The sequence below is a fragment of the Pleurodeles waltl genome, chromosome 8 (genome assembly GCF_031143425.1).
Source record: "Pleurodeles waltl isolate 20211129_DDA chromosome 8, aPleWal1.hap1.20221129, whole genome shotgun sequence".
In the NCBI taxonomy this organism is placed as follows: domain Eukaryota; kingdom Metazoa; phylum Chordata; class Amphibia; order Caudata; family Salamandridae; genus Pleurodeles; species Pleurodeles waltl.
The window spans coordinates 831,413,119-831,427,358 of record NC_090447.1 but is presented as its reverse complement, the minus strand read 5'-3'; the positions used below and the strand labels follow the sequence as shown (position 1 = coordinate 831,427,358).

The 14,240-nt window shown below is 42.6% G+C and overlaps 1 protein-coding gene and 1 long non-coding RNA gene across 2 annotated transcripts in view; one reads left to right on the top strand and one right to left on the bottom strand.

Annotated features, from left to right (window-relative positions):
- Positions 1–14,240, bottom strand: part of COL4A2 (collagen type IV alpha 2 chain) — a 628,472-nt gene that overhangs the window by 229,508 nt on the left and 384,724 nt on the right. Inside the window, exons 12-17 of the mRNA XM_069205111.1 lie at positions 11,654–11,695; positions 9,066–9,140; positions 3,841–3,885; positions 3,649–3,711; positions 1,697–1,741; positions 488–541 (exon numbers count right to left, since the gene is read on the bottom strand). Coding sequence (XP_069061212.1) covers positions 488–541; positions 1,697–1,741; positions 3,649–3,711; positions 3,841–3,885; positions 9,066–9,140; positions 11,654–11,695 — 324 coding nt within the window. The remainder of the gene's footprint in view (positions 1–487; positions 542–1,696; positions 1,742–3,648; positions 3,712–3,840; positions 3,886–9,065; positions 9,141–11,653; positions 11,696–14,240) is intronic.
- The window catches only part of LOC138250338 (uncharacterized), a 582,532-nt gene that overhangs the window by 244,361 nt on the left and 323,931 nt on the right, over positions 1–14,240 (top strand). The gene's annotated exons all lie outside the window — the stretch shown is intronic.

The window sequence follows — 14,240 nt, the reverse complement described above, 5'->3', positions numbered from 1 at the left end:
GAAGCTGCTGTTGCTTGAATACCCTGAGACCAATCTTTTTTCAAATAAATGTGAACTCTTCACTCCAGGTCATTAGGGACACTGTCTCCAGCTCTGAAACTTACTCCCACAAACCTTTGTTTCCAGGTGTGTTTAGTTACTTATTTTAAAGAAAAACAACACAAAATCAACACCCAGAATGAATTAGTTTCCCACAAGAAGTACAGAACTGAAAACACTGTCCGGAATGACCTGGAAGGAGCTGGTCACCATCCCTTTCGCCTTTGCCTGAGGGTAGGGTGTTTGTATACTGTTGACGTGGTTGGGAGTGTGACACTGACCACAATGACTTTTATAGGGTGGAGAGAGTATAGAATGTACTCTACAGGTCACCATGTACAAAAAAGTAACATGCAGAAAGGTAACTTTCTTCATTGTGACTTTGTATTATGTTGTAGGTTAATCCGACTTCTGCATAAAATACAAATAAGAGTTGACATCAACATACCTTCATCCCTTTCATCCCATTTACTCCCGGGTTTCCGTCGAGTCCTGGGATGCCCTGAATTACAAAGCAAAAATGTAAAAATTAGACACAAATAGTTTCCAAAATCCCAAGCTTATAATTTTCGTGCACCAAATATTGATGCTTCGTTTGAAGCAGTAACATTTGCCTGTGATACAGTAAAGCCACTTAAGAATCACAGATTTATTAATAGGCTTCCGGAGACTTTTCTACATACATTTTATTCAAGCTCAGGGAGGGTTCATTGAAGGCTGAAGTTCCTCTAGACCTTGGAACTTTCAACAGAGACCTCAACACAGCTGAGCACTAATGCATAGGATAGGGGAATATGCTTGGAGCTGGGGTCAGTTACTTTTGCAAAAAAGAAGAGATATTGTTTAGTTTACAGATATCCAATTTATGACAGGTTTAGCCTGATCCAAGTCAGGTTTTCGGGATATCCACTAAACACAGATTTACGTAGAATGAATGAATGAATGAAACGAATTTACTTAGTCAGTGGTCACTTTGAAATATTTGGCTATGGATTTGGTATATCGGAACCTATGTTGGACACCCGGTGTAATTCATGTGCAAACATAGTCAACCCCAAGACAACCAGAACTTTAAAGTGGGAAGTGAGCAAGGGATGCTTAAAAACACTTGTGATCAGCATGTAAGCAGTCACCACAGAGAAAAATAAAACAGCATACAGAAACACAGTGGGAGGCGTAAAAGCACCAATCACACAACAAATACAACCAATAAAGTATTGCCTGGCGTATAATTTCACTTGCCCAGCTGTATAATACAAGGATAGGGTTTATGGATAAGGATATTCCTAAAGCACCTTTCTACTGTGAACATCAAAGTCATTATTTAAACAATGTAACATGGCACAAAACTGCTATACAAGTTGTCTGCAGGATATTAGCAGCCTTCAAACATATCCATGCACCAAGTTAAAAAAATATATATAAATGTTCTGCCTTGACATCTGTTTCTGCACCCATTGTTTCTACCAGTTAGGCAGATGTAATGACTGCCAGAATTAAAGTGGCAGAGGCGTTAACACACCACATCGTTTTGCTGACACGTATAGTGCAAGCTTTTAATGGATATATTGTTATGCTATTGTCTCAGTTAGAAATATCAACAAACTGAATTCAAATGGACTGGTATGGTTTCAACTTATATTACATTTTTACTCACATCGTTGCCTGTCATCCCCGGAAGACCATTGTTTCCAGAATGCCCCTAGATTGATAAAAATGCATTGTTAATAGCTTGCAAGACAGAGGCCCATGGTTAACAGGCCAGAGAACCAGAGTAAAGGATGCACGAATGGGAAACGTAAGTGAATTAAGGGAGTTGGAAATTTGAGGGCAATGACTGCTTGTTATCTTGGACGTTGTGATGCACAAATAGCACAAACTGTAAACTTTTGTAGTGTCTACATTGTTGATTTGCAACTGCATGTTTTGTTTCTTTCTGTAGAAGTCATTGGTGTCCTAAATCCAGCCAAACTCACTTCCAACCAAATGGAGAGCTAGATGTGTTTACTATTCTAACTTCAGCTGTAACATGTTTGAGGGCAGTGCTGAAAATGAGCTTAGGTGTCTGTCGATATTTTTATAAAGAGAAATGTATGTATTGTAGACATTTTGGCAGTACTGTTATTGAGTCTGTGTTTACAGTCTATTTTTTTGCAGTGATACCATACAGACCTCTTTCTGGCTATGCAGGATGTGGGACCCCAATCTCTTAGCCTGACTGAAAGGAGTCACAATGCACACATTTTAAGAGATCAACAGAAATCGGCAGCACAGTACAGAAAAACAAACCACTGAAGGCCATAGCATGCCATAAGATTAGCAGAGCTTGTTTCTAAGACACCATAGGAGATCCCCATGGCCTGCAGGAGTTCCAGTCATAGTACTGTATGACCAGGCCCTTATGCGCTCTGTAGATTTGGACATCTAAGACTTAGAACAGAAACCTGGGAGAGTGTAAGCTGTAACGTGCCTGAATCGTATAATGCTTTGCACAATGTTTCTAATTTATGGTATTGGGCCACATGCCAAAGCACTAGAATTGCTGGGAAAGATGTCTAATTTCGAAGTTGCTTTTGTATTAGGAAGCATTTTATGTAGCTTACAGAAAGTGTTTTTAAATCATTTTGTTGATTTGTATTGAAGTATTTTTATACTACTGGTGAATGTTTTTATGGCTATAACCTTGAAAACAATAAAGTTTGGTCACTTGGATATTCAATTTGGAGCCTAGTGTTTATCATTAAGCTGCTTACTTTAAGCAAAAGAAGGTATGGTTTGGCATGTAGGGCTGCCATCTTTCTCAAAGAAAATTACTCGCTCTTAGTTGACGTTTTAAGGTCCTGGAAAATACCTCAGTAAGAAAGAGTGTATAATCCTCTGTGCTTTTGGAGTACTTCTGAAGTGATTTCTACACCTATTTTCTGATTTAGGTTTATAGTCAAAGTGGAAAAGGACTGAGCTTTGCTGAATCTGTATAAAGTTTGGGCAAGTTGGCAACCCTATCGGAACAGGGCCATTGAAAGGCATGTGGTGGCTGAAGGGGCATTAATGTAAAGCATACCACCGGGTGCTGCCATATGCCTTAGCTGCCATGTTTTCTCTCTCCCTTAAGGATTTTTTAGGGGTGAGCTCAAAGCGCTCTGTCCCTCTTCTTATGTCTCTTTAGAGGGATTTTAACAACGCCATGTTACGTCAGTCACTTTCATTGGTTCGTGGGCTTGCCTTTTAAAATCTGCTTGTTTTTATTTGTGAAAGCCATGCATACGTCATGCCTTTTCCGCTGTTTAGCCCTCCTCGACAGCACCGGTAAACTACTGGAAACATACGAGGCTCCATGTTTTCCGTATCGTTTCTGGACTACTTTTTCTCTTTAATTCGCAGCGCGATCACGCTCGTTTTTTGTTTTTTTCATTTTATGTGGCAAGAAAAGTCTGGTTAGGAGCTTACAACGCTAATAGCTCTAATTCTAGCCACAAAAGATGTTGCACCCAGTGGATCCTGCATCATGTTTTTGACTCAGACCCCACAAAGACTTATGACAGGGCTGTATTGGAATATGAAGCACTTTGCTATTGTTAATAGTGAGTGCTGAGCTCATGTAAAATTTACCCTCATTCCTGGGAAGCCCATCACTCCTTCTTCGCCTTGTTCAGCTTCGTAAGCGAGTTCACCCTACAAAATAAACAGATCCTGTGAGTCAGGCTTAGAGAGATATGAAAATGTAAACACAATGACAAAGACTTCAGTAGATCGATAACAGCAACGACTGAAAAACAACAAAGGTGTTATCCTTTAACTTACAGGGTCTCCATGGCTTCCGCTTTCTCCTTTTACGCCTTTTTCACCCTATGAAATGTGCAAGCGACAAGACAAATCAAACACTTAGCAACTTTGGAGCACAGTGGGACATACATTTCACTCACAAAACTCACACATAGTAATAATGCATTCTTGCTCTGACACCTCCATGCCTGCTTGCCATTCATGTCCACTACGGTATGTGGAAAATACTGTGTTTTTCACACGTTTCATTTTGTCACCCTTCTCTGTTCCTGTTTTTTTTTTTATGGTGAACTCTGCAATGTTTCACATGTTCAATGCTAGGAAGCACTGATCATGATGGTGTTTCATATTTGCTATTTCCACGGTGACTATGTCTTAGCCAACAGGGAAGTCAGTTGCTTAGGATCTTAGGACAACCGTCAACATATCAAAGGACTGGGAGTAGACAAAATTAGCAGAAGTTCTGCTCACTGACTATAGTTATGCCTCATGGGCCATCAAAGTGAAGGTAAGGAGAGAAGTTGGGACACTAACGGAACCACTAAGATGAAACCCAACTGGGCTGTAAGAAATTGGGTTTTTGATTGAGGGGGTGAAAACTATTCTCAAGAAACAACCACAATCATTGTCAGGTTGAACAATAAAAGACCCTAAATTAACCTGAGCTTAACCCTCTGTTAGGGTGGCACAAAAACAATCAGGCTTAGTCTAGAGTCAAGGTGTAAATATTTATGCAGCTTTCAAAGAGTAATAAAGTGAAAACACAACACAAGAAAAATCCCACACCAATTTAGAATAATAGAGTAAGATTTGAGCCCAAAGACTGTAAAACTCCAATCAGTAAAAGCAGAAATATGATTTTTCAAAGATTTAGGTAGGTAGAGAGCCTAGAAACAGAAATCACCACTCATGGTCACCTGGGCATACTATACTGGGGGAAAGCCATAAGTTCAGGCCAACGTCAATGAAGCATGGGCTGGATACAGGTACTGGGTAAGTCCGGCTGAAAAAGTTACCTTCTCAAAGTCCAGAGTAAAGAGTCCAGTTCCCGATGGAGGAGGTTGCGAGTAGCAGGTAGAGCACTGCAAATGGTCGTTGCTGTAACGAGAAGGCCAGGTCAGGCATCACAGATGGTCTTCTTTGTGGCATAAAGATACTGTAGTGCCTTGGTAGACCGTTGTTAATGGAGTTTTACGTTGGCTGTCAATGCTGTAGCATGAACTGCAGATCTTGCGTTGCTGGTTGTCGTTGGCAGCCACTGTAGCGCGAAGAGTGGGGGTCACCGGAGCTTCCCGCTGACGGTCATCATGATCTCACCATGAATGGGCCTGATGAGTCCAAAACTTCAGGATTTCTCCCTTTTCTTCAGGGTTGTGCACTTTGATGCCAGCCAAGGGTTCAGGATCTGGGGAGGCAAATCTTGGGGGTCGGGGACTCCCTCTAGCAGAGGCCAGAACGGCTCAGGCAGGTCCAGGCAGGTCCAGTTGCAGCAAGTCAGTCGGGCAGTTGCAGGGAGGCCTCTGGAGTTGTTATGTCCCAGTATCTCAGAACAGGAGATCAGCCAGCTGACCTTTAAAGTCATCAGGACAGTCTGGGATGAAAGGAGCAGCCCCAGTCATTCTTCTATGAGAGAAGGGCAGGCCTCAAGCAGCTGAGCAGTCCTTCTTCTGTAGAGTCCTCCGATCCAGAAGTGTAATAAAGAGTGGGTCTGAAGGTATAATAATTATACCTGGTGCCAGCTTTGAAGAGGGAGAAACATCAAGAATTTTACTGATATCTGGTTCTGGAATTTCCATCCTTCCCCAGCTGAGGGGTGTGGGGTGACTGTAGGCTGGTGTGAAGTTCTTGTGAGTGTGCTGGAGGCAACACCTTTAAAATGTGATTGGGGTAGGGAAGAGCTCTGCCCTTCCTATCCTAGTAGGATGGCCAATCCTAAGAATAACTAGACCTCCTTTATCTCACTGTCTGGGAGGGATACACAAAGGCCAACTGACCACCACACCCAGTCATGTGAGCAGGATACAGGCTGCAGGCACCAAATAGTTAGGACAAGAAAGTGCCAAAGTGTGACTTAAAATAAAATCCATCTTCACAGTTAAAAGGGGTTTTAAATTACAATCCATTTGGGACCAAACTTGACATTCCTATCTGTTCCTAATTAAAAGCTGTCACTTATTAAATGTAGTAAGGTCACCCTGTGGCAGAGGTATGTCGTACAGTAATGAAAAATGAATGTATGAGTTTTTCACTAGCAGAATATGTAAAATATAAAAGTGCATATCCAACTTTTTGAATGCACTGTACTATGCCCTATGGGCTATTTAGGGCCGACCCTAGGGGTGATCATATGTATTAAAAGGAAGGGTTTAAGCCTGGCAAAGGAATTATTTTGCTAGGTTGAAATATCTGTTAAAACTGTACAACAGACTGCAATGGCAGGCTTGAGGCATTTTTTTTTAAGGGCAACTTAAGTGGGTGACACAGTAAGTGCTGCAAGTCCACTTATAGCAATTAATTTACAGGCCCGGGGTTCATTTAGTATCACTTTACGAGGGACTTTTAAGTAAATGAAATGTGTCAATTGGGTGCAAGCCAATTCTTCCATGTTTAGAAGTGAGAGCACAGACACTTTAGTACTGGTTAGCAGTGGTAAACAGTACAGAGTCCTAAAAGCTTACAAAAACAGATTTAGAAAACAGGTGGGGGTGAAGGCAAAAGGTTTGTGGGGCCCAGATGTTACTCTAATCTAAGTATTACTAACGCAAGTGTTGGCAAGGGGACTCCTGCTCTGCACTCAAGGCAAGGATGAGCTGGTTCTCCCTGTTGAAGAACCTTTGATCTCTCTTCCTGTAGAACTGTCCTCTAACAATGGCTGCTGTAATCCTAGTTAATCTGCTATAAGCAGGGTAATTAACTACCATAACAAAGAGCATTTGTGATGCCTTGCAAACGCTCTTAATTAAACTCATGGGATCGGTATGCTAAACTGTCCCAAGTCTGAAGACCTCAAATGCAGCTTTGTTTGACTGATAGCTCCACAGTGACTTATTTAACTGATCATGTGCAATCATGAATATTTGCACATCTGGAATATCCATATCATCATGCCTACAACTAGCCTTGGTTGCAACAAAGTTCTAAAAAGTTCCAAATGCTTCTTGATGCAATAGATTATTTGCATCTACAAAAAGCCCCAACAGTCCCAGAATTCCCTCCTGCTTCTTTCGGGTCACTGATTAGTCCTAAACCCAGGATACACATTACCATCTGCAGCATATTATCCTAGTGCTTTGCACATAATGCACATATGTTGGAGCCAAATTTCCAAAAGCATTAAAGAGTATGGGAAGTAGTATTACAGGGGTACTCTTTTATGTACTCTTAGATGCCTTTCAGAATCATCCCCAAAAAGTCCATCTCTCAATGACTAAAACTGCAAAGAAGGCACAGTTCATTCTCTTTGTACGAACCGCATATTAATATTCTCTGACTATGCCATGACACCATGGTAGCTCTGTATTTACAATACAGTGCACCATGGTGCACGTTAGGACAGTAGTGTCAGCAGATTTGATGCTATTGTGGCGCTTTGCTGGACTAGCGCCAAAAATTATGGCGCTAGTTCAGCAAAGCACAGGAAGGCCCATAGGCTAATGCACTGGTCTCACTTTAATGCCTGCCCTGAGCAGGTGTTAAAAAATGATGCTAGAATGACGCAGTGAAATCTTGTAAATTTCACTGCGTCATTTTTGGGCCCCCTTGCATACATTCTACCTGGCGCAGGTATAATGTGGCGGAAGGGGATACAAAGTGGTGCAATGCTTGCATTGCACACATTTGTAAATGTGGTGCAGGGTGGGGGACTGGTTAGCGTCGCCTTAGCATAAAAAAGAATGATGCTAAGGTGGCTCTAGGGGCTTGTAAATATGCCCAAAAGGTCTTAACCTTGCCTACGGCTCATACTCTTCCACTCACCTAGTCTGGTATTGTGTGCTCTTGTTTGTACCTAATCTGATTTCTTGTGCATTGCCTTGTATTTTTTCAAAGTGTTTCCTTTTTATGGTGAGTAAAAAGACAGAAAAAGTGAAGAGACATATAAGAATGTCAAATAGATGTAATTAAGACAGCAACTGAATATGTGCCGCTCTTATTGCTCGATTTCGCACTCCCAGACCATGCATATATCTAGGCCAATGTGAATCTTCTCATACGTTTAAAGCCAAAGCATGAATACATGAATACACAGAAAGTCCTATTAGTCGTTTTATAACACTTTTCTAAAACACTGGTAAGATGTACGGGCACTTCATTTATATTTTCTGCCTCAGTTTGGTCTCAAGAGTTGGATACTTCCAAACACTAATGTGATTCCCACTAACGCTTTAAAACAAGGCTAACTGGTAGTCCTGATTCCTTCTTTCTTGCTTTACTGGAGCTTATGCTGCCAATCGGACAGATAGTTACAGAAAAACAACTTACTACTGAGTTTACACAAAGTGGTAATTTCATTACATTGTTTCTATCCTATTCACTTGATTCCTCTTTATAGGTTGCTTCAGAAATCTCAAGACTCAAGCTATTGGTACTTTAAAAATTAAGGGGCATATTTACAAGCCCCTAGCGCCATTTTGCGCAGCCCTAGCATATATATTTTTTAAGCTAAGGCAGCATAATGTATGCAAGGGGGGTGCATTCCAACGTAGGGAGACTCTAAAAAATGGCGCAGTGAAATTTACAACATTTCAGTGTGTCATATTTTACGTCATTTTAATGCTAACTCAGAGCAGGCATTAAAATGACACACCCTTTTTAATCAATAGGCCTCCCTGTGCTTTGCTGCACTAGCGTAAATTTTTTTTACACTAGTGCAGCAAAGCGCCACAATAGCGTAAAAAATGTTGACACTAATGTCCTAACAACCGCCATGGAAGATACGGTGCAACCATGGTGTCATTAAGTAGTGCAGGGTCAATGCAAATAAGTGGTGCATCGGGACCGATGCACCACTTTCTTGTAAATATGCCCCTTAGTGTGATGTTTTCAATTGCAAGACCCATAAAAAGTCTAGACGGCCTCCGAGAGTCACCCTCTAAGTTCAACTTGATGCATCTGGTTTTAGCATTCTCACAAATCTATGGTAGAGCATTCACCGAAAATGAAATGATGTTGACTATGTTAACTTCATGGTTGCAATGCCTAATTGTCACAGGCGGTACACTCGATCATCACAGATTTAGAATTACCTGGAAGTAGCATTTTGCAGTTTGCCCCTGAAAGTCATATCTCAGGCCTGGTTCGCCGGCAGGGCCAGGATCACCCTGTGAAAAGATAGATCATAATTTGCTTGCAGACTTTTTCCTCATTTGGTATACCCAAACATCCTTTAGACGCTGACATATATCGCTTTATACCAGAAAGATGCTGGTGCCGACACTGCGCTGGGTTCAGCAATGGTGTGCCAATTTACAAATCACCAGAGCCATCAACATCATGGATCCCACACCTAGGAATGAAGATTCTTTCTATCCAGCAGTTCAAGTGCATAAAAAAGTAAGGGAACAGTGATCCTGAGCACACATGGTGGCAGGGTCAGTTAGTGTGAGGGAGGAGTGAGACTCATAACTAAAAAGACAAAATATTATTTAACTATATTGTTGGAGTTTCATTTAGAGGTAATTGCATGTAGAAGGTAAGGCACACACCTTAATTTAAATCTAAATACAGATCCTAAGTGTAGGAAGTTGGCTCTGTATATACTATCTCAAAGTAAGAGGTAGTGTGCACAGAGTCCAAGGGTTCCCCTTAGAGGTAAGATAGTGGCAAAATTTGATAATTCTAATGCTCTATTTTGTGGTAGTGTGGTCGAGCAGTAGGCTTATCAGAGGGTAGTGTTAAGCATTTGTTGTACACACACAGGCAATAAATGAGGAACACACACTCAAAGACTTAACTCCAGGCCAATAGTTTTTATATAGACAGATATCTTTTCTTAATGTATTTTTAGAACCACAAGTTCAATATTTGAAGTAAATACATAAAATGCAAGGTACTCCACACAGGTAAGTTAGGAACTTTGAATTTGAGCAATAACATATACAGGTTTTGTTAAAATGGCAATAAGCTATTTTAAAAGTAGACACAGTAAAAAAATCAACAGTTCCTGGGGGAGGTAAGTATTGGTTAGGTTGTGAGGTAAGTAAGACACTTACAAGTCTCAGTTCCTGGGCATAGGTAGCCCACCATTAGGGGTTCAAGGCAACCCCAAAGTTACCACACCAGCAGCTCAGGGCCGGTCAGGTGCAGAGGTCAAAGGGGTGCCCTCGTCCGGTTGTGGCAGGATGGCAGAAACTGGTCAGCCCCACACTAGAAGTCAGATTGGTATTCAGGGAGCATCTCTAAGATGCCCTCTGGGTGCATTTTACAATAAATTCCGCCTTTCCACCAAAAGTGGGGGCAGTGGCCGGAGGGGCAGGCATCTCCACTAGCTGGGATGCCCTGGGGCACTGTAACAAAAGGGGTGAGTCTTTGAGGCTCACCGCCAGGTGTTACAGTTCCTGCAGGGGGAGGTGAGAAGCACCTCCAGCCAGTACAGGCTTTGTTCCTGGCCACAGAGTGACAAAGGCACTCTCCCCATGTGGCCAGCAACATGTCTGGTGTGTGGCAGGCTGGCAGGAACTGGTCAGCCTACACTGGAAATCAGGTATGTTTTTAAGGGGGCATCTCTAAGATGCCCTCTGGGTGTATTTTACAATAAATTGTACACTGGCATCAGTGTGTATTTATTGTGCTGAGAAGTTTGATACCAAACTTCCCAGGTTTCAGTGTAGCCATTATGGAACTGTGGAGTTTGTGTTTGACAAACTCCCAGACCATATACTCTTATGGCTACCCTGCACATACAATGTCTAAGGTTTTGCTTAGACACTGTAGGGGCATAGTGCTCATGCACATATGCCCCCACCTGTGGTATAGAGCACCTTGCCTTAGGGCTGTGAGACCTGCTAGAGGGGAGACTTACCTATGCCCCAGGCAGTGTGAGGTGGGCATGGCACTCTGAGGGGAGTGCCATGTCGACTTAGTCATTTTCTCCCCACCAGCACACACAAGCTGTGAGGCAGTGTGCTTGTGATAAGTGAGTGGTCCCTAGGGTGGCATAAGACATGCTGCAGCCCTTAGGGACCTTCCCAGGCATCAGGGCCCTGGGTACCAGGAGTACCATTTACAAGGGACTTATCTGAGTGTCAGGGCTGTGCAAATTGTGGAAGCAAAGGTACAGATTAGGGATAGGACGCTGGTGCTGCAGCCTGGTTAGCAGGTTCCCAGCACACTTTCAATCATAACTTGGCATCAGCAAAAGGCAAAAAGTCAGGGGGTAACCATTCCAAGGAGGCATTTCCTTACACTAAGCTAATCTTCACAGTGCAGGAGCCCTCCTTCTTCCCTTTTAAACTGAGCAACTCATGGTTGTCATTAACAGTGTAGGAACCGATATTCTTTACCAAAAATTATGGAAACTGTATAAAAAGCTTGGAAGCTTTCTTCCCAGTAGATCCAGTGCACTTCAACCTCTGCAACCATTCCAGTGCACACGGTTCAGATCCATCCACCAGTCTCCATCTTGTGACTATCTACTGTGCTGCCTTGATCCCTAGGTAAATTTGTGCTTTATAAATACCAATGCTTACATGCTTACATACATACAAGAATGCATATAGCTCAAAATCTTTGCACTTTCTAAAGATCAAGTTATTTTTGGAAGATAACACTCTGTGGGAGTTCTTCCTCCGAGATATATATATATATCACAACTATGTCAACATATTGCTTTTACCTCATCTCCCTTTTCGCTGGTATATCCAAGGCCTTTGCTGCCCTGCAAGAGAGAGAAGGAACACTTACACACTGCTTACACAATTGTTAAAAAGTTGTCTACTTAGGAGTATACACAAGATTTGATTTGAGACAGGAGCTTGGCACTTCGTTTACAAAGGTTTCCTCTGGAGTTAAGTGGGGGTTTGCTTTAGCATCTCAGATCAGCACAATTCCTGAGGTTTTTCTCTTACTCCAGGGTTTTCCTGGTGAAACGCGGATGGGTAAAATCCTGTTGAAGGCTTTCCTGCAACACCTGTAATTTCTGTTTGGGTGGAAGGGACTGTTTCCTCCTATAGTGCTAAGTTGACACCAGTGCTTAATTTAGCAAGGTTTTTCCGGTAGGGGTCGGGACTTATTTTTCCACATCTGAAATTTACAGAGAGCAAGAGAGGGAAGAACACAAATTAGAAAACAGAGTAAGAGAAAAACAGAAAAAACATCACAGAGGGAGGAAGCAGGAACGTACAAAAGTGAGATAAAGGGGCAGAGTGTGTCTAGTAGTGGATAAAAGAATGATGAAGTGGATTCCGGGCCTCACAGCCTTGGTTTTCGGTGTGCTGACATTTAATTGCACCAACTGCAGGCTGCTAAGCAGGTGTTTGGGCACCCGGCACTCATTCTATCAAATTATGCACTGGTTTATCGGTGTATAAGCAACAGATTTTGCCAGAATTTTGAACAAATTTGACAGAATTTGCGAGGGGGCTGAGAAAATGTAGGGGCATATTTAAGAGCCCCTAGCACCACCTGAGCGTCACTTTCCGTGACGCTCTAGTGGCGCTAAGCACTGTTCCACGCTGCCTCAGATTTATTAGCTGTCATAAACCTGAGGCAGCGCAAAAAACTAACTATTCCTCCTTGTTTTTTGCTTTTTGCTATATGATGCTGCATTCTGCAGCACACATAGAAGAAGCAAAATGCCATGGACGATTGTTTATGTGCAGGAAGGGACACCTTCCTGCACATAAACAATCATTCAAAATAACACTTTGGTACTTCTAGTTGTGCTGCATTTTGCAGCACACATAGAAGTGCCACATCGCCTTTATAGATGGTTTATGTGCAGGAAGGAACATCTTCCTGCACATAAACCATCTAGCCCCTCAACGCAGACACCCTGGCACTATGGTGCAAGGATGCCTGCTTTGGCACTAGGCAGCTTAATTCAGTGCAAGTGCAGAGGGAGACGCAGGGGTGCACCGTATTCCTCTAAATACAGTGCACCCCTGCGTTTCAAAAGTGGCGCAGCGTGGCACTCCTATTTTTGGCGCATCACTGTGCTGCGCCACTTTAGCATAAATTTGAGCTGTTGCCTTTTAGCATATTTCATAGGTATGCAAAACAAACAGATCAAGAACATACAGCGACTATTAGACAATGCCTAGTTCTCCCTGCTACTTGACAACCAATCAAATGAATCATCCACTTCGGTTTTGAGGGGGGGGGAAGGTAAGATATGTCCTACAAACTATGCTGAACTATAAGAGGTTGAACTAGTGTTGTTGATGATGATCAAAATAGGCCCCGCCCTCCTTTGCCAAGCATGACTATAGTGCGCAGACCGAAAGTATTCAGCGATTCTATGTCAGGACTGGAGGCTTCAGATTATGCTTCTCTTTCTTTACTGACGTAAAGCATAGCAGCCAATAACAATACAATAAAACTTTAAACTACATATCTCAAGAGCCCTAGTCCTTAGGTGTCCAATCATAAGGTGTCCGTATCCTATATATTCCTGAAACAACACAGCCTTTCCTCTTTCTTTGCTGCTGCAGCCGAGATAAGTACTACATCATTCGTCTTTGTTTACTGTCTTGCCGTATAGCGCGATGCGCTTCACGGCTTTATATTGCATTTATATTTTTTAGCATTGTTTATCATTGTTTAGATATTGCTGATTAATTGCTTTATTAGTCTTACGCTTTATGGTGCTGGATATTGCTGACTGCACGCTACGCGTGTTGTGGAGCAGAACGCGGCCGGGAGAGTGTTTCTACCTTGAGGATGTAGTCCTCTTTCTGTTGTGCCACTCGCGCATGCGTGCAGTAGCCGGATCGGAAAAGACCCTATCTTTCCAATCGGCTACATGCGCGTTTGTGCAATCGACTGATTTGTGGCCCCAGGAATGCCTGACGGGGTGCAAAAACGTTAGAGGCTTTGCCTAGGGCTTTGCATGTGCTCCCTCCACGCTTTAAGTTTGTAATACGTCAGTGATTTGTGTGTTGGGACTTTTAACACACTTAAATCACATTACCTGCTTGGGGCTGCCCCCCCTGAACCTCTTCCTCTCCTCATTAATTTACATATTATGGCGTACTACACCAACTAGGAGGATCCTCAGCTGAATCTACATGAAAATCAAGATGAATATCAACAAAAGGGCACCTTGTGGAAACACTGAGTTATCATGTGCAGGATTCTGTGAATAGGGCACTAATCAAGGCCCTCAAAGCCTTTACTCAATCTTTGGTGAGGTTTGGCAGCAGGGAACTGCAGGAGGCTCCAGCCAGAATGTATCTCAGTTCCCACTTCAGGAGTCAGATTCA